At 45.8% G+C, this 20,188-nt stretch overlaps 1 protein-coding gene across 3 annotated transcripts in view; it reads left to right on the top strand.

The window, feature by feature from the left end:
- Nucleotides 1–20,188, top strand: part of TRIOBP (TRIO and F-actin binding protein) — a 129,955-nt gene that overhangs the window by 43,488 nt on the left and 66,279 nt on the right. For all 3 annotated transcript variants that reach the window (XM_089674277.1, XM_089674278.1, XM_089674276.1), the window contains exon 6: nt 1,658–2,081. In XM_089674277.1, coding sequence (XP_089530403.1) covers nt 1,658–2,081 — 424 coding nt within the window. The remainder of the gene's footprint in view (nt 1–1,657; nt 2,082–20,188) is intronic.

Here is a 20,188-nt window from a genome sequence, read left to right as displayed (position 1 = left end):
AAAATTGTACCTGCTAATTCCAGGTCTTTCTGAAGCTCTCCACAAGTGGTCCTTGACTTCTGGATAATTCTTCTGATAATTCCTATTATTCCTCTGTCAGAAATCTTACAAGGAGCACATTGTCGTGGCCGGTTTATGGTGAAATGATGTTCTTTCCACTTCTGGATTATAGCCCCAATAGTGCTCACTGGAACATTAAGAAGTTTAGAAATCCTTCTGTAACCAATGCCATCAATATGTTTTGCAACAATAAGGTTGCGAAGGTCTTGAGAGAGTTCTTTGCTCTTCCCCATCATGAGATGTTTCCGTGACACCTTGGTAATGAGACACCTTTTTATAGGCCATTAGTTGAGAGAACCAGCTGATATTGGTTTGCACTGACAGGGGACAGGATTGCTTTCTAATTACTGATAGATGTTAGCTGGTGTCTTGGCTTTCCATGCATTTTTGCACCTCCCTTTCTTCGTGTCTAATACTTTTCCCCTGTGTCATTCCATTTTATTACGCATAACTTTAATTTCTGAACTTATGTGTTTTTGGTTTCTTTGTATGACTTGCATGGCTTGTTACCAACATGTGTTGAAAATTTCATGTCAATAGCACCTTTAGGAATTAATTTACTGAGAAAAATGGGGACGTGTTAAATACTTATTTTACCCACTGTATGTGTAGAAATATAGAAGGCATAAACAATGGTCATGCTTGGCGATGCCTTTGCTTTATGAGTTAAATTGCTGCATAGTGAAACTGGTCACTGTGGAGTTAACTTAAGGTATTTTTTCCCTGTATATGAAAGGTAGCTGAACGGTGTATTTGGGTTTAGCAGCCTGGTGTATCAGCAGTCATCCTAAATGCATGTCCCCTACTAACATCAATGTTACGCTGCATACACATACACCAAATTTCAATGTGTGTAGTCCTCTTTAAGAGAAGCTGATTCTTAGACTGGCTTCTCTCAAATGGTCCTGCAAGAAAACCAGCATTTGGTGTATTCTGATAAAAACAGTAGCACAGCAGGGATGCAGAAATTTGTGGGGGTTTTTTTCTTGGTTCGTTCAGCCTGCTGGTTGAATAGAAAAAAAACTGGCAGTGTTTACCCAGCTTTACATACAGTATATTTAAGATATGGACAATTGCTTAGAGTAACACTAAACTCTGTTTTAAAAAAAAATCTATTCTAGGGTGTATTCTTAACTCAAAAAAGTCCCTTGCTATCAGCCTCCTCCACACAATAAAAACGACTTCCTGAAAAATACACGGTCATTAAGTGGAGGTGCATTGCCTTATTAATGCTGTACTGAAGGTATTGCAGTTATAATATACATAGAAAGTCTACTTTGTTTATACTAACTTTTAATATAATTTGAAGTAGATTTGGCGGTTTCAGAATACCTAAGCACTGATTTGCAGCCTTCCTCTGATGCTGTAATATGTGAGTAAGGCTGCAGTGAGGTTATACAGTAGATAAAGTGATTCTGCATTCTCACAGGTTTAGATTTATGACCATTCACAAGATATGGATACTGCCATCCAAAAGCATTTTTTTTTTTTTTGTGTGAATTTTGGCACTGAAAAATACTGGTAATTTTTGTACAGTATAGGTCTTACAACGAACATAAAATATGTTTCTTGTATCTTTTCTTTCATTCCATTTTAGGCTGTCCGAAAGTAATAAGGAAAATACATTTGTGCCTCCTCGTGCTACACCAAGGCCAGATGAGCTGCGTCTGAGTTCAGAAGTTAGGCAGAGGAAAATAGAGGTGGTAGGATCGAGACAGGGTTCATTTGACTATGTAGAGTTATCGCCACTTTCCCCTGGGGAAGAGCGAGATCAGAGATTGGAAGAGAGAAAACGCTGGTTTGAAGCTACTCCTGGAGGCGACACACTGAACACTCGTCGAACTCCCACTACACATCTGACTGAAGAGCAGAAGCAGCGGCTCAATGAAGATATTGAAGCTAAATGGAAAGAGCTGGAGCGACTGCCGTTGCGGGAGACGAAACAGACTCCCCTTTCTTGTTTGCTTGCAGGAAACAAAAGTAAAGCTACGGGGGAGAACACATCAGCACTTGAAAAACAGGTAAGTTGTTTGAATAGGTTACATATTCTGAACAAGCCGTAAAAGCACTTTAAAACAAACCACCTTTTACCTCTGTATCTATGGGCATTGTGGTGTGATGTATTTTTTATTTTAAAGTGTAAGGCCCCTTCCACACGGGGCAGACTCCACCAGGAGTCCGCTTGCTCATCGGGGATCTGTCCACTGATCTATGCTGAACAGGCGAATGGCTTGCCTATGTTCACTCCGCTTATGCAGAGTGGACACAGACACAGCCCACTTTCCTCTATGTGCGATCAAATGTAAATGGACCACCTGTCCATTTACACCTGACTGCCATCCGATCCACTAGATGGAAGGGGAACAGATTCCCATTGGTCTGTTTTTAGCAGATTGGATTATATGTAGGCGGATGTAAATTAACATGTCTGTTTACACCCGCTGCTCCATATAGGACAATGGAGGGTCTGACAGGGTCCGCCTGAAAAACTGACAGATGGATTCTGTCCGCTCATGTGAAAGGGTGTTAACTGAAGGCAAAACTTTTTTTCAGTTCTAAATATTTTTTTCTTTCTATCTGCTTTCCTGTTTGAGAGCATAACCCACTCAATTTGTCTCAGTGACCATTTTCAATGAAAGTAAAAGTAATAGAAAATCTTTTTGAGCAGAAATCATCCAATGGAACACTAGTTCTACTGACCTGGGTGACTACCACGAATTTCCTTTACATTTGAGGGTGTTCCTTCCACTGGTTGTTTTTGGCTTTGGGATAGGAAGTGAAGGGAAATCTTCCTCTATGGGACACAGACGGAAAAAAACTGGCAGGTGCTATAACTCTTCCTTACTCTATCCAAAATTAAATAAAAAAACAAGTTTTTTGTTAAAGATATTATAAAACTTCCCACGATCAAGTTGTTTCATGGTGTCAGTAGAGCAGCGGTTCTCAGCCTGTGGGTCGCAACCCCTTTGGGGGTCGAACGCCCCTTTCACAGGGGTCGCCTAAGACCATCGGAAAAAACATATTTCCGATGGTCTTAGGAACTGAGACACCGCTCCTCTATCTCCAGGTGGGTCCGCCCCCATGCACATACGCCCACATACAAGTAAGAGAACAGTCAGCAGTGATGAGACCTGACCCCTCTGCCCCAGCCTATCATCTCCCACAACATCCACCCCGCCCATTGTCTGCACTGCTCCCCCAATGATCGCTGAGCGGCGACATCATCCCCAGCTCTAAATGCAGGGCGGACTAGAACTTGACCAACCAGACGAGGTGACGTGTCAACGGGAAGCGCCAGTGAAGAAGTTTTGACGTCCTCAGATTGGGCGTGGCCTCTGTCAGGGAGCCGGCTAGCTGGGGACTGGGTGGAGGAGGGGGGAGAGCGGATCCAAGATGGCGTCAGTGAGGAGGTGAGAGCGGGCCCTGTGTGAAGAGAGCTGGCAGCTCTGTGTGGTGGGGATGGGGGAGGTGTGACACCTTGTATGGAAGGAATGAGAAGAGCTGCTGCAGTTATGAAGTAGCAACGAAAATAATTTTATGGTTGGGGGTCACCACAACATGAGGAATTGTATTAAAGGGTCGCGGCATTAGGAAGGTTGAGAACCACTGCAGTAGAGTAAATTCCTGTGTCAGACGTTTTGTTTGTGCTCAGACTTGAGGCAAGTTTCATGGCACTGCACTGGTTAATGCATTACCTCTGTTTTTGGTGTAGGAACTGACCTTTCATGTGAAAAAAAACTACACATCCCATAATCCCTGGGTGTTTATCTAGTGCTTTGCAGCTGAGAGCTAAACAGTAATTGGAGCTGAAATAGAAACAAACAGGTAGAGCAGTTTGCCTCCTTCCTGGTCAGGCAATATGGCGCTGCGTTATTTTAACTGATAATTGCTTGGTCATGCAACACGGTACGTAAATATTTGTCATTTTTTCCCCCCACAAATAGAGCTATCTTTCGGTGGTATTTGATCACCTCCACATTTATTTCTTGTGCTATAAACCGAAAAGGACTGACAATTTTGAAAAAAAACAAAACAATATTTAACACTTTGCTATAAAACATATCCAATAAAGAAATTTAAAAAGTTAAATGTCTTCATTAATCACTTGCCCTCCTGAGGATTTTCCCCCCTTCATGACTAGGCCATTTTTTGTGTTACGGCGTTGCGTTATTTTCACTGATAATTGCACGGTCATGCAACGCTGCACCCAAATGAAATATACATCCTTTTTTTCCCACAAATTGAGCTTTCTTTCGGTGGTATTTGATCACCCGTGCATTTTTTTTATTTTTTGCGCTATAAGAAAAAAAGGAGTGACAATTTTGAGACAAAAACTATATTTTTGACTTTTTGCTATTAAATGTCCAGTAAAAAAAATGTAAAACCTCAAATTTCGTCATAAATTTAGGCCAAAATGTATTCTGCTACATGTCTTTGCTTAAAAAAAATCCCAATACGTGTAAATTAATTGGTTTTACATGAAAGTTATAGTTGTTACAAATGGCAGTATAGATAATGGGATTTTTTTTTTCCCTACTAGTAATGGCGGTGATTAGCGACTTTTAGCGGGACTGCGGCGGACATTCTGACACTGGGGGGGAACTAACATAGTGACACCAATACAGTGATCAGTGCTAAAAAAAAAAGTACTGACACTGTGCTAATGGCACTGGGCAGGAAGGGGTTAATGTGAGGGGCGATCAAAGGATTAACTGTGTGTTGGGAGTGTTTTACTAGGGGGCAGGGGGTGTGTTCTTCACTGTAAGCACACTGCTCGGGATGGCAGGTCAGAACACACAAGGCAGATGGCAAACACTTAAAGCTTTATTAAAACAGACAACAGTCACTCAATGGGGAGTAGTGAAGGGAGAGAGTGTCCAAAATACTTGTAGTCCAGCCCCAAGGCAAAGTTAAAGTCTCTACAGCAGTTTATAATCCAAACACGGGGTGGTGTGAGTCTCTGTAGTAGTTGTAATCCAACAGGGAGGTGGGGTGGGAGTACAAGAGCAGTTCAGGGAAAATAGGAGAGCATAAACTCACGGGTCCGACAGGGATGTCCTGGTTCACAGCGGACGGCAGCAGCAGCGACCCTGCTCAGCACACAGCAACAGCGGGTAGTTCTATAGTTCTAGCACACAGCCGAGGGCAGTTGAGGCAAAGAGAGCCCGGGCACAGCCGAGGGGCAGTTGAGGCAGGCAAGCTAATCAGGGCCCACAGCAGAAGGTAGCTCTCGCAGGCAGGAGGTCCGGACACTCAGCAGAGGGCAGTTCACGGTAGCAATTCAGGGACTCACCAGCCAGCCGTGTACATAGCAAAGTACAGTTTCAAGCATCTCCTAGTTAAGGCTCAGGCAGGAGTAGCCCTATCCATCATGACTCCAGCTCTCCCAACAAAGAGTCCACATGACCCTGCAATTGTCCCCACCCCCAACTTCCTGCTAAGAAGTGGCCTGGACTGCTTTTCCCCAGCCACACAGAGCCATGCTGCCTTCATTCTATATGGAGATGCATCCCATTTCCCCTCCTCCCCGTGAGGCCCAGGAACTTCAGACAACACACAAAAAAAGAATATTTCTGCTGTCTGTCACTATATATATATATATATATATATATATATATATATATATATATATATATATATATATATATATATATATATATATATATATATATATATATATATATATATAGTGTGATTCTGCCAACAGGTGCCGCCCTGTAGCAGTATATCTGATATAGGGCTGTCCTTAAGTGGTTAATTTAAAAAAAAAATTCCAATAAGTGTATATTTATTTGGTTTACATGAAAGTTATACAAATGGCGGTGTATATATACTGGAATTTGTATTTATTTTATACTAGTAATAGCTGCAATCAGTGACTTATAGTGGGACTGCGGCGGGTATTCTGACACATAGCTGAGTGCAGAAAACCCACAGGAAAGCTCCAGGTACACTGCACAGCACCCTTGATGTGGGTAAATCGCAGCACATCAGTGCGAATGCAATCCTATACTATTATACCCAGTGTATTGCATCACACTGACCTAAAGATCTCTTCTTTCCGGCTGCTGGCACCACTCTGGAGACCGCTAGTCAGGATAAGAGGTGGAATGCAGTTGGTATCACTCTGCATGGGACAGAAGTCAGCACTACAGAGGAAGCATTAACTTATGTGCCTCTTGCTCCCTACTTCAGCTTCACAAGTAGTCCCTCTGCATTGCGCTCTGTTTGCTGCTCTGGTATGATGGGTCAGCAAGCCCTGACCGCGATCTACTAGTCACTTGGCCACAACCTACTGGTAGATCACACCCAATCAAGTTTAACCAACAGAAAATAAATAGCCTCCACAGTTGATTCAGAGGAAGACAAAATAACCCAATATACATTGATAAAATTTGCTTCACCGAGGAAAAAAATATTCTTTCCCTATCCCTCTGGAGGCGCTTGGATATTTCCTGGATCAACTACCCCGGATGAAAAAAAAAAAAAAAGATCTACTGAGCTTGTTCTGAGGGCAATGCTTATTCTCCTAAAGCTAAATGTGTAGATTTACCACAATATATAACCACTTCCGGCCTGTAGGCTCTCATATCAAAAGTTTCAGCCAGCAATTCCCTTCAATGTAGAAGTGATTGAGACAGCAAAAGGGGGTCATCCCCCTCTGCCGCCACCACTGCCTTTTCCGGGCTCTCCTGTTCCACTGGGGAGCCAGGGACCACCCCGACCGCCATCCAGTACACTGCACTAAGAGAGAGAGGAAGTGACATTGTTTATCCCTCCCTATGAGATCAGAAACCGAAAGTGACGAGGATTTAGACACTTTGGTTTCTTAATTTGATCAAATGCTTTGGAGCCCAGAGGAGAGATATGGGGTCTGATGTGATGGCAATAAAAGTAATAAAAATAAAAACTTAAAGGTACAGTGTTAGTTGATATAAATAAATAATAAAAAAATTTAAAGCGCACCCGTGTGCAAATGCAAGCACGCACCTATGTCAAGAATGTGTATGTAAACGGCTATCGCTCCACACATGTGAGGTATTTCCATACATGTGAGATTGAGAGTAATAATTCTAGCAGCAGACCTCCTGTGTAATTCTAAACTGGCAACCTCTAAAGGCTTTGAAAGCATCGTCTGTGGATAATTTAATGTACCATAGTTTGTTGCCATTCCACGGGTATGTGCAATTTTAAATTGTCACATGTTTGATATCAATTTATGCAGCGTGACATCATTTATATATTACCAAATAATTGGGTATTGTGTTTGTGTGCACTCAAATTCATTTAAACCCAAATTTTTGGGAAAAATATTCTTTAAGTGTCTCCTATGGAGATTTTTAAGTACTGTAGATTGTCGCCATTCCATGGGCGTGCTCAATTTTAAAGTGTGGCATAAGTATCTATTTACTTGATGTAGCTAAATGTTTTATAGTACTGTATACCAAATAATAATGTATTATATTGTGGTTGCTTGCATCAAAATTCATTAAAGTGCATCTTTTCCCAAAAAATTGGCGTGACATAAAAACTTAAACAACCATATTGTTACACATTGATATTAGAGATGAGCGAATTATTCAAAAATTCGGTTCGGCTGATTCGCCGAATTCGCCGAATAAATTCGCTTCGAGCCGAATATATTCGCTGTGAATTTAACTTATAAAAAGGGTGTTTCTAGGCTTCAGAGAGCCTTTATATTAGTGCAGAACACTGTACCTTTAATTTAAATGCCCTTGGAGTCTGCTGGGGAAGAGAAATAATACTGTCAGTCAGTATGACATGCAGATGAGTGCCGTCGATCTTAGAATCACCGCACACTTCACTCATTTGGGCAGTCACGGGGCCAAAACCAGAGTGTGGAGCCACAGTGTGGCGGTGGAGGCAGCAGCAATGGGAGGCCATACAGCACCCTATGACAAAATGGAACCGACCAGCAGTGTGAGGAGACCTGAAAGTGGCACATGGCAGAGTGTGGCGATGGAGACAGCAGCAATGGGAGGCCGTACAGGGACCCATGACACACTCTGGACCTGGCAGCAGCATGAGGAGGCGGTACAGGGGCCCATGACAGATTACGGGCCTGGCAGCAGCATGAGGAGGCGGTACGGGGCCCATGGCAGAGTGGCGGAGCGTAAGCAGCTAAAATTGAAGGCCATACAGAGGCCTATGTTAAAAAGTCCCCCCAGCAGCAGCGTGGGGAGACGACTATCAAGAGTCCAATGGCAGAGTGGCGGAGCAGAAGCAGCTTCAATTGAAGGCCATACACAGGCCTAGGTTTAAAAGTCCCTCACAGTTAATTCCAATAACGAACTCTACTCCTCCGTGCAATCTACTTACGAGACCCTGGGCAGGTCTGGGTCCAATTTGTGGTAGAGACTGGTTTTGTTCAGCCATGCTTGAGCGAGTAATAACAGGTCTGTGCTGCCCTTTGGTGTCTGGCTTAATGCGCACAACACTGAACGTCCCAGCGTTTGTCAACGATTTGCCGTTAAGTGATGCAAACCCGCTGAACCACGTTCATGAGGAGCCGGTACAGGGGGCCATGAGTCAGTATGGACCTGGCAGCAGCGTGAGCAGACGACAGAGGCACATGGCGCAGGGTGGCGGTGCAGGCAGCATTATTCTGAAGCCATACACAGGCCTAGGTTAAAAAGCGGAAGCCGTCAGCAGCGTGAGCAGACGACAGAGACACATGGCGCAGGGTGGCGGTGGATGCAGCAGTATTCGGAAGCCAAACACAGGCCTCGGTTAAAAAGCGGAAGCCGTCAGCAGCGTGAGCAGACGACAGAGGCACATGGCGCAGGGTGGCGGTGGAGGCAGCAGCAATGGAAGGCCATACAGCACCCTATCACAAAATGGAACCCACCAACAGTGTAAGGAGACCTGAAAGTGGCACATGGCAGAGTCTGGCAATGAAGTCAGCAGCAATGGGAGGCCGTACAGGGACCCATGACACACTCTGGACCTGGCAGCAGCAAGAGGAGGCGGTACAGGGGCCCATGGCAGAGTGGCGAAGCGTAAGCAGCTTAAATTGAAGGCCATACAGAGGCCTATGTTAAAAAGTCCCCCCAGCAGCAGTGTGGGGAGACGACTATCAAGAGTCCAATGGCTGAGTGGCGATCCGGGAAGTCAGCGTTGTGATTGCAGATGCAATGCAGAGATTCTATGAGGTGATGCCGTGGGTGTGAAGATCATATACCGTCGTACTTCCATCCATAAGACGGAACAACCTGCGAACCGGGAGCTTTATTGCCCTGACCTGCTGAGCAGCTTCTGGGATACCCAAGAGTTTGGCTTCTGTGGGGAATATGGTTGAAAACTGAAACTTAAAGGCATGTTGACGGAAGGGCACCAGTGTCAGTGCTCCGGAGGGAATATAGCTTCAAAGCTGACACTTAAAGGTATATCGACGGTCAGAGACCACAGGAAGTGGAGCTTGCGTCTTAAATCGACTGAATGTGGCAGACGTGAAACGTCTACGGGCCGTATATGAAACGGGTTGTTCCTCTTTCTGGAATAAGTGTTGGAAATGGCCACTCTTTTTGGTGTGGCGTTTTTGTCTATTTAATTCCGATAACGGACTCTACTCCTCCGTGCAATCTAGTTACGAGACCCTGGGCAGGTCTGGGTCCAATTTGTGGTAGAGACTGGTTTTGTTCAGCCATGCTTGAGCGAGTAATAACAGGTCTGTGCTGCCCTTTGGTGTCTGGCTTAATGCGCACAACACTGAACGTCCCAGCATTGGTCAACGATTTGCCGTTAAGTGATGCAAACCCGCTGAACCACGTTCATGAGGAGCCGGTACAGGGGGCCATGAATCAGTATGGACCTGGCAGCAGTGTGAGGAGACCCGAAAGTGGCACATGGCGCAGGGTGGCGGTGGAGGCAGCAGTATTCGGAAGACATACACAGGACTAGTTTAAAAAGCGGAAGCCGTCAGCAGCGTGAGCAGACGACAGAGGCACATGGCGCAGGGTGGCGGTGGAGGCAGCAGTATTCAGAAGCCATACACAGGCCTAGGTTTAAAACTGGAACCCAGCAGCGTGAGCAGACGACAAAGACGCACATGGCAGAGGATGGATCTGGCAGCAGTATGAGAAGGCGGTACAGGGGCCCGTGGCACAGTGTGGTGATGGGGGCTACAGCAACTGGATGCCAGAAAGTGGCCGATAGGGCTATATACTGCATGGAATTATAAAGTTGTAAAGACAGCGGCCTATAAGGCTATACACACTATAACAATCATGACTTGATTGACCATTGGCCTATAAGGCTATACACAGCATGAATATCATGACTTATTCTGAGAGTGGTTTGGAAGGCTATATACAAAAAGTAATTCATGAGCTGTCCGGACAGCGGACAATAAGTACATATATACAAATCAATTCATCAGCTGTCCAGCCGGCGGCCTCAAAGGCGACACATATAGAAAGCAATTCATGAGCTGTTCAGACAGCGGCCTCTAAGGCGACAGATATACAAAGCAATTCCCGAGGTGTTCAGTGAGCGGCTTGAACGGCTAGGTTATTACTAAATATATCTTTCTGGCCAAACATCGGCCTATAAATAGATGTCTACACAGTGACAAAAAAGTAGGTCGCCTTACAGCGGCGTATCCTACAAATTGACATTATAAGAAATGGTTTAGACCAAAAAAAAAAAAAAAAACTTTGATGCGATGCTATACCTTAGTAGATTGTGGAAAGTCGACAAGTCAAGCGTAACTGTGTACATTACAGAAAATCTTAACAAGACAACCAAACATGTGGCCAAACCGTGACCGATACAACAAGTTAACAATGTAAGAAACAGGAGGGGGCCAAACCGTGGCCAATAAATAAACTGTCCACCTCATTGATGAGATGGACAACACGTGTCAAATAAATATTTTAAAAAATTGCTATTCCATCGGTCTGGAACTGGTTGACTATAAATAATTAAAAAGTTTAAATTCATGTGACAGTCATCCAGCGACGTATAAATAATTTAAAAACACCAATTCATGAGGGGCCGACCAGCAGAGTATAAGTCATTAAAAAGGTTCAATTCATGTGACGGTCGTCCAGCGAAGTATAAATAATTTAAAAACCCCAATTCATGAGGGGCCCGACCTGCAGAGTATAAGTCATTAAAAATGTGCAAAACATGAGTCGGCCGACCAGCAGCCTCTCAATAAAATATATATACAAATGTACGGATCAGGTGGAGGTCTTCCATTTGTCCCTAATAACATGTTTGGGGCATGATTCATGGCGGATTTAGTCAGTTGTGTCAGGAACTGGTGGTTTGAAATCCAGACTAATCCACGCCTGATTCATTTTCACAAACGTGAGTCTCTCCACACTTTGGGTGGACAGTCGTGTCCTCCGCGGAGTTACAATACCTCCTGCCGCACTAAACACACGCTCCGATGCCACGCTACTGGCCGGGCATGACAGCATTTCAAGGGCAAATTCAGCTAGTTGGGGCCAAAGGTCAAGTTTCGTTGCCCAGTAGTCAAGGGGATTGTCTACCTCGGTTGGCAGGGTGATGTCCAAGTAGGCCCAAGCTTGTTGTTTGAGGTCCTGCTCCAGGTCCACCTGATGCTGCTGCTGCTGCGGCTGGTTAGTAGTTTCCTCACTGCGCTGGTGAAGAAAGCTACTCATCATCGACTGCAGACTGAGGCAGCCGCTGCTGGTGGAGCTGCCACTGCTCCTACCACCCCACCCCTCCCCTGCTGCAATGGCAGCGGAACGCGAGCGCACAGGGCCCACAGTGTCTGAGGATGGACGTTGGCGCAGAAAGGCAGAGACCAACTGACTACATAGGTGGTTTTTATAGTACTTTATTTTAGCCTCCCTCTCAGCAGGTGTGAAAAAGGCCACCATTTTTGAACGGTAGCGAGGGTCCAACAAGGTGGACAGCCAAAAGTCATCCCTCTGTCTGATGGTTATTATTCGGCTGTCGCTACGCAAGCAACCGAGCATGCTATGGGCCATTTGTGCCAAGGAATGCGAGGGACTCCCTGCCTCCATCTCCACAGCATACTGCCACGGTGCGTCTGGGTCCTCTGTCTCCTCCTCCTCCTCTACCAGATGCTCCTGCTCCTCCACTCCTGTCCGCTGAGTGGAAAAACCACCCATTTCACTCAATAATTCCTGAGCACCAATGTCCTCCTCTACCTCCTCCTCTTCTTCCTGTCCTGCCCCCACAGGGGTCATGTGGTGTTGAGATCTGTGCGCCACGTCTACCGCACCCTGACCAGCCATTGTTAACAGCATTTGTTCCAGGACGTGCAACAGAGGAATGACGACGTTCATCCCATAGTCCTGCCGACTCACGAATAGAGTGGCCTCCTCAAAGGGCCTGAGCAAGCGGCAGGTGTCGCGCATGAGCTGCCAATGGCTGACATCTAAGTTACACAGGGGAGTACCTTTATCCGCTTGTAACATCAGGAAATCGGTGATGGCCTTTTGCTGTTCGTAAAGGCGGTCTAACATATGTAGGGTTGAATTCCACCTTGTTGCAACGTCGCAGATCAGGCGATGCTGTGGAATTCTATATAAATTAGTGTAGCGCTTAAAAAATAAAAAATACCATAATTGTTAAACTATAGCAAAATTAATAAATGTGACCAGTGCTGTAATCTTCACAGTGCTCTTATGCCACTAATAGCACTTAGACATTAACAAAACCATCAATATCAGAATATAATAATAAATGTGACAAGTGCTGTGGTCTTCTCAGTGCTCTAATACCACTGAGTAAGAAATAAGACCATAAATCATTAATAATTAGTGATAGTGTCACTTAAAACAATAAATAAATCAATAAATAACAGGTGACGGTGCCACTTCAACTTCATTCAATGTCCAATATTCCTATTGACATTCATCTGTTCGAAGTGTTCTTGATAACCATGCATAGTGTGTATAAATAGTGCCACACGTGAACCAACACACTCCTTATCCACTTTGGCTGCAATGCCTGCTCACCTCCTTCCTGCGACCCCAAGGGGCCCACAAGCCTTTAGGATCACCCTGGATCCTCAAGATTCCTGGTATTGGCACCTTCCTGATATTCCTCCTATCAGGTCTCCTCCACTCCTTCACTGCTATGCCTCCCAGGCTCCTCACCACCGATTGTCTGCAAGCTCTCTCTCACAAAGACAGTGAGTGAAAAAACAGATCCTCCATTGTGTAGTATTTCCAATCAATAGGGTTTATTCATAAATCGCAATAACAGGTGACTTACATTCGGTTGTACAGTCTCAGTGCGTTCCTCTCTGGGTAAACTGCAACCTCTGATAGTGACTTCCTGATAACCAGGAAAATGGCGTCCCACACCGGAAGTGCGACACTCCGGATACCGGAAGTAGCGTCTACGTATTGCCTACGCGTTACGTCACGTACCTCGTGACTTCTTCTGGGTATCGCTATGGAGACGCTGCCTTCTTTTATAGTGCGGTGGAACCAACTATCCCGCCCTTTAATCCCCATTCTAATTGTGGCCGCCATTTTCAAGGAGCCTAATTTGCAGGGACATACATAGTGATCCTCTACTACTATGAAAAACCTCTAGTTAATCCTATGATCGTGACCTAACACATATACAGGCTATCTACTTAAGACTAGCCACTACATCACAAATCTATTACAAATAACTTTATTCACAATACATAATTAAAATACCTTTAGAATATAAAATAAAAATATTAAATGAAACCACCCATTATCATGAAACTGAATGAGAGACCCATAATCCACCCTGGTCTCCCCATCCTGTACATTGCCCAGCTCTATATTAAAGAGATGCTGTGGAATTCCGTTCTGCCGCTGCAGCTCAAGGAGGGTGTGCTTTGCGGTGTAGGAATGGCTGAAATGCATGCAAAGTTTACGTGACATTTTAAGGATGTCTTGCAGTGGGATGGTGGATTTTAGGAACCGCTTGACAACCAGATTGAACACGTGAGCCATGCATGGCGCATGGCACAACCTTCCTTGACGCAGAGCAGACACCATGTTCTTTCCGTTGTCGGTCAACATGGTTCCGATTTTCAGTTTGCGTGGAGACAGCCATCTGTCGATTTCTCTGTTCATTACACTGAGAAGTTCCTACCCTGTGTGACTACGTTCGCCAAGGCATACCAGGTGCAGCACAGCGTGACACCGTTGCGCCCTGCACATGTGATATGCCGGTCGGGTAATGGGACTTGGCACGGGGGTGGCGGCTGAGGACATGGCGGAAGAAGAGGTGGTAGAGGCGGACATCTTTGCTGGACCAAGGACGTGCAAACGTGGAGGCAAAAGCGGCGTGACCTGTCCAAGTTGCTGGTGCGGCTGTGCCGGCACCACGTTCACCCAGTGGGCCGTAAATGACATGTACTGTCCCTGACCGTAGTTACAGCTCCACACGTCGGCGCTGCCGTGCACTTTGGCAGAGACCGACATGCTCAAAGACTGGCCCACCATCTCTTCTACATGTGAATGCAGGGCTGGCACTGCCTTTTTGGCGAAGAAATGCCGGCTTGGCACTCTCCACCGCGGCTCGGCACAAGCCATCATTTCTCGGAAAGGTGCTGAGTCCACCACTTGGAAAGGGAGGGACTGCAGCACCAGCAACTTGGACAGGAGGACGTTCAGCTTCTGTACCGTCGGGTGCGTGCTCGCAAACTGTTGTCTCTTGGAAACGGATTCCAAGAAAGACTGCTGACGGAATCCGTGAAGAGGAGTAGCAGGAGAAGGAGCATCTGAACGAGCGGAAGATGACAACGAGCGACAACTCCCCTCAGCAGAGGTGTTGGAGCCTTGACTGGCTGATAGAGGGCGATTGACGTCGGGTGACGGAGTAAGTAACGGAGCGGGTGATGGAGCGGGGGCTGGGGCAGGCAGAACCGCCGTATCTTTATCACGGTTTTCCCAGGCCACCGAATGGCGACGCTGCATATGCTGACGCAACGCTGTAGTCCCAACATTGGCCCCCTGGCCACGCTTGACTTTCTGGCCACATAGTCGACATACGGCTACGTTTACTTCCTCGGGCGGCTTGACGAAAAATTGCCACACCGCCGAGTAGGAAACTTTGCCCCCGCTACTCCTCACTGGCTGACTGCTACTTCTTCCGTGCACACCGGCACCACTACTGGCCGTGGTGGTAGGCTGCAGTGGAGCTGGTGCTCTACTCCGTGGCCGTTTGGCTCCACTGACACTGCTGCGACCCTGCTGCCTCCTGGGCAACCCACCGACTGTTTTGCTCGCTGGCAAGCTGGCACCCTCTTCTCCTGATGATGCGGAAGCAATAGCCTGATGACGACGAGGCTGCCAAGTGCGATCAGCCTCATCATCATCAATTAGGGTCTCCGCGTCACTACTAGCCCCCTCGGCTGCATGTGGGTCAGGAGACAGACCTGTCTCTAGACCGGCTACCGAGCCACTCTCCTCGCCAGTACTTCTTCGCCTGGCTGCTGAAGAGGCGGATGTCTCCCCCGTTCCTGACCGCCCTCTGTTAGCTCTTCCTCACTGTACAGTGGGGCTGAGCCCACAGCATGCGATACTTCGCTTGGTGAGGGAACACCAAAGGACAGGGGCAGGTCGAGGACACGTGATTTCAGTGGGCTTGCTCCCGGGCCATGCCAACTAACGGTTGTGTCTGACGTACCCACCGACCATTGGCTGTAGGTGTCAGAGGTGACCTGGGAAGAGGAAGATGACCGAGTCAACCAATCGATGACGGCAGGGTTGTCGGTGGAGACACGACCGCTGGATGACACCGGGAGCACTGGCCTCTGGCTGCGACTAGTGCTGCCTCGACCCCTTCCTCTGCTGCCACGTCTGCTCGCTCCTGAAACATTGCCTCCTCTGCCACTCCTCTGCGTGTTGTCTGACATACTCTTTAATTCAATAAGCACCCCAAAAATAAAACAGGATTTAACTCTTTGAACGTACAATAGTGGTTGTGAAGCAGAAAGTCAGTTTATTTAGCACAATCGGTCAATTGCAGCTTGCCGTTGGCTGTAAACTGTACGTTTATGTCACTGGAATGCACTAATCACCCAAAAAATATTACCGCCAGCCGGCGTGTAAATGGATTTAACTCTTTGAACGTACAATAGTGGTTGTGAAGCAGAAAGTCAGTTTATTTAGCACAATCGGTCAATTGCAGCTTGCCGTTGGCTGGAAACTGTACGTTTATGTCACTGGAATGCACTAATCACCCAAAAAATATTACCGCCAGCCGGCGTGTAAATGGATTTAACTCTTTGAACGTACAATAGTGGTTGTGAAACAGAAAGTCAGTCAGTTTATTTTGCACAGTCGGCAAACTGCAGCACCAACTGTGCACGACAGCCACCAAAAAAAAAAAAAGTGTATGTCACTTTAAATTTTCGATTCTTTGATAGCTGTGTCCCTGAGTAACGATTCTGTGTCCCTGAGTAACGATTCTGTGGCCCTGAGTAACGATTCTGTGGCCCTAAAGTCTCTGTGGCCCTAACTCTGTCCCTTAATACACACAGGTCTGTCTCTCTTGAATGACCGGAGGCTAATGGAGAATTCTAAGATGGCCGCGATTTATAGCTCCACCATTACACAGTGCTGGCTGGTTGCTGATTGGCTAATGCGATCACATGTCATGAATGCATTATGGGTCAGCGCGCCTTCCCAGAGATCCCCGCCCCATCTTCTCTGTCCATTTTCTCCGTCGCCACACATGTCGCCGCCATTTTTGGGAAAATTTGATTCGTGCATCCGAAGTTTGCTAATCTTCGGATTCGTCGCGAATATAATTTTTCCAAATCTTCGGAACGAATTCCACTTCGTCATGTTCGATTCGCTCATCTCTAATTGATATCACAGTTTTTGAGGCTCTGAAATGCCAGGATAGCACCAGCCCCCCCAACCCTCACCCAAATGACCCCTTTTTGGAAAGTAGACACCCCAAGGAGTTAAAATAAGGCATGGTGAGTATTTTGCAGATCTCATTTTTTTCACACAAGGTTTTGAAAAAGAAAAAATGTTTTTGTTTTCTTTCTTCATTTTCCAAAAACCTGTGGCAACAAACGAGATCTGCAAAATACCCACCATGCTTCTTATCAAATTCCTTGGGGTGTCTACTTTCCAAAAAGAGGTCATTTGAGGGGGTTTGGTGCTATCCTGGCATTTCAGGGCCTCCGAAAATATGATAGGTAGTCAGGATGTGTAATGAGGAAATGAAGCCCTTTAAAAGCTTGTAGGTGCTTATTGGATTTTGGGGTCCTGTTCTTGGCTAGACTGCCAAAAAGTCTCTCACATGTGGTATCACCATACTCTCACCAAGATCTGTGTGATCAGATGCTTTCCCAATTTACAAATTTCGCTGTTTATATCTTGCAAAACTGAAGTGATCAAATCAGCTCTATGGTCAGCTGGCAGAAACACTGGCTGCATTCTCCGGTTCCCCCGTTGGCACGGGACTGCCCGAGAAGGCCGTGGAAGGCAGTGGAACAGGGGGGCATCTTCTCCCGGTGCTTGTAAAAGCAATCCTGCAGCTAATTAACCACTAGGATTGCTTTTACATGAAAGCCGATCATAGGCTTAAAAAAAAAAAAAATTATACCAGGATGATGCCTAGTATAACTACTCAAAGTCCAGTGATGTACCAGTATGTCACTGGTCCTTGTTGGGTATATATGCTATATTGATTTTTTTTTTATGCAGCCTGTGGGCTGAATGGGGGAAAAAAGAAGAAATTTCTGTAAGAAAAAGTTTGTGGTATGCCCACCATTAGACTATACCATGGGCTGAACGGAAAAAAAAAAAGAACCTAACAGATTCCTCTATTCACATCGGTCGATGAGGATGAAGAAATCTCTGCCATCCACCCCATGCTTGGGCATATATGCTCTTTTTTTTAACTGCAGATGAAAAATGTCATCCAACAGCGCTGCACACACTTACTTCTGTTTATTCTGACAACAGGGTCTTGCTCTCAGAATATACATATCGGTGCTGCAGCTGAATAGCAATCCTGCAAAGAAAACCGCAATGGTTAACAATACAACAGTAAAACCATAACAGTAGAACAATAACTCAACAACAACAAAAAACTACAACTGTTTTTGGCTTTTAAAACTTTTTTAATTTTTAGTTTTTTGGGTTTTTTTTAACTTTAACCAGATTGTAGGGTCTCTCTAAATGCTATAGCCAGTTTCCTGACTACCTTACATCTTTCGAGACCCTGTGCAAATATGTGCCCTGAACTGTGCCGTGCTGAACCCTATACTAATACTCCACAAGTGTGTGATAGTGACAGAAGCAGTCCTTGAGGCAGAGACCAGGTTGGCCAGGACAGGAGGGATAAAAAAGCTGGTGTCACGCCTAATTCCATGTCTGCTACAGACATGAAATCTTTTTTGGGGTGTCCTTTTGGGTTGGAGTACCAAGAATGGCCTCAGGAAAATGCCCCTCATGCAGCCGGCTAACTGCATCTGGGCCACAGCACCTTCTGGATACAAAAGGGCCGTGACGATATCTTTGGAATTTTAGGAAGGATCCACTATGTCCAGTTTCTTTGTAAAGCACAAAAGTGTTATATAGAGCCAATTGAAATATACTTTTTGTACCAGCGTCTGGCTTTTCAGGAAACTAAGTACGGCTTCATCATCTGGTCGTTGAAGTCCACCCCTCTCATGTTAAGGTTATAGTCGAGGACACAGAGGGGGTTATCAACAACACCAGCTGCCGTGGCAATTTGAACGGTTGTATCTGCGTGAATGGAAGACAGGACAAAAACATCCCCTTTGTCCTTCCACTTCACTGCGAGCAATTAGTCTTTTCTCAAGCAGGCATTTCCCCCTTCTAAGACTGGTATTTACAAGCCGTTGGGGGAAGCCCCGGCGATTAGGTCGCACGGTGCCACATGCGCCAATTCCAAGATTGTACAAATGTCTAAATAGTGGCACACTTGAATAAAAATTGTCCACATATAAGTGGTACCCCATATGGAAAAAGGGTGACACCAAGTCCCAAACTATCTTGCCACTGCTCCCTATGTAGTCTGGGCATCTGGGGGGTTCCATGTGACTTTTCCCTCGCAAATCTGAAACTTCTATCTATAGCCTGTTGCCCTGTCACAGGTCTTGTACATCTTGATCCCATATCTGGCACACTTGCTGGAGAGAAATTGTTTGAATGTATGGCGGCCAGAAAAACTAAAGAGGGACCCATCAACACAGATGTTTTGCTGGGGAGTATAGACATCTGCAAATGTTTGGTTAAGGTGATTTGAGAGGGGCCAAATTTTGTGGAGCTGGTCCAATTCAGGGTCACCCTGAGGATGACAGAGTGTATTGTCATTGAAATTCATAAAACGCATTATATTCTCATGTGTATGCCTGCCCATGGCAGCAGAGAACACGGGCATATGATGAATTGGGTCTGTGGACCAATATAACCGCAATTCATTTTTTTTAGTAATGCCCATGTTGAGGGTTACGCACCAAAAAACTTTAAATTCAGAAACTGTAATAGGTTTCCATGCAAATGGTCTGGGAAGGTTTGAATTTGGGTTGGCGCATATAAATTGCTTTGATCCACAATCCATGCATACAGATCTTTCTTGAAAAACCGCTCCAAAAAATCAAGGGGAGTAGTTAAATTTGCTGTTTCCACCTGAATTCCAGGTTGGGCAGTGAATGGGGGAAGTATGGGTGCTGCAGAATTTGTGGGCTGCCAATTGGGATTTGCCAGCACATCTGGAAAGACACTATGGGCTCTATGGGCCTGTGTGTGAATTCTTGGTGGCTGCGGGACACTACTTGTGCTCGCTGCTGCACCAACTTGTACTGCACTTGTGGGACTCGCAACGTCACCAAGTGATACTGCAATGCTGGTATGTTTAAGACCAGGATGTACTAGGCCGCTGGTGCTCGCCAGTTCACCAAAAGTTAGAGCGGCACTAGTACCGGCACTCTGCTGCATATGAGAATCATCATGCGAATCATCATGCGATTGTAACATCTCAGCAACCTGGTCACGGGGTTGGATACACCTGACCTTAGCTGGGACCTCTTCTCCATCATCTGACCTATCTGTCAGGGTGCTGCTGCTGTCTACATGTTTGTATTCTGAGGGAGATTCTGTCAGTGAGGCTTCCCCTTTGCTGTCCT

Source organism: Staurois parvus, unplaced genomic scaffold, assembly GCF_062004578.1.
Source record: "Staurois parvus isolate SC_StPar_1 unplaced genomic scaffold, SC_StPar_1.0 ptg000149l, whole genome shotgun sequence".
In the NCBI taxonomy this organism is placed as follows: Eukaryota; Metazoa; Chordata; class Amphibia; order Anura; family Ranidae; genus Staurois; species Staurois parvus.
This window is presented reverse-complemented; position numbering and strand designations above follow the sequence as displayed.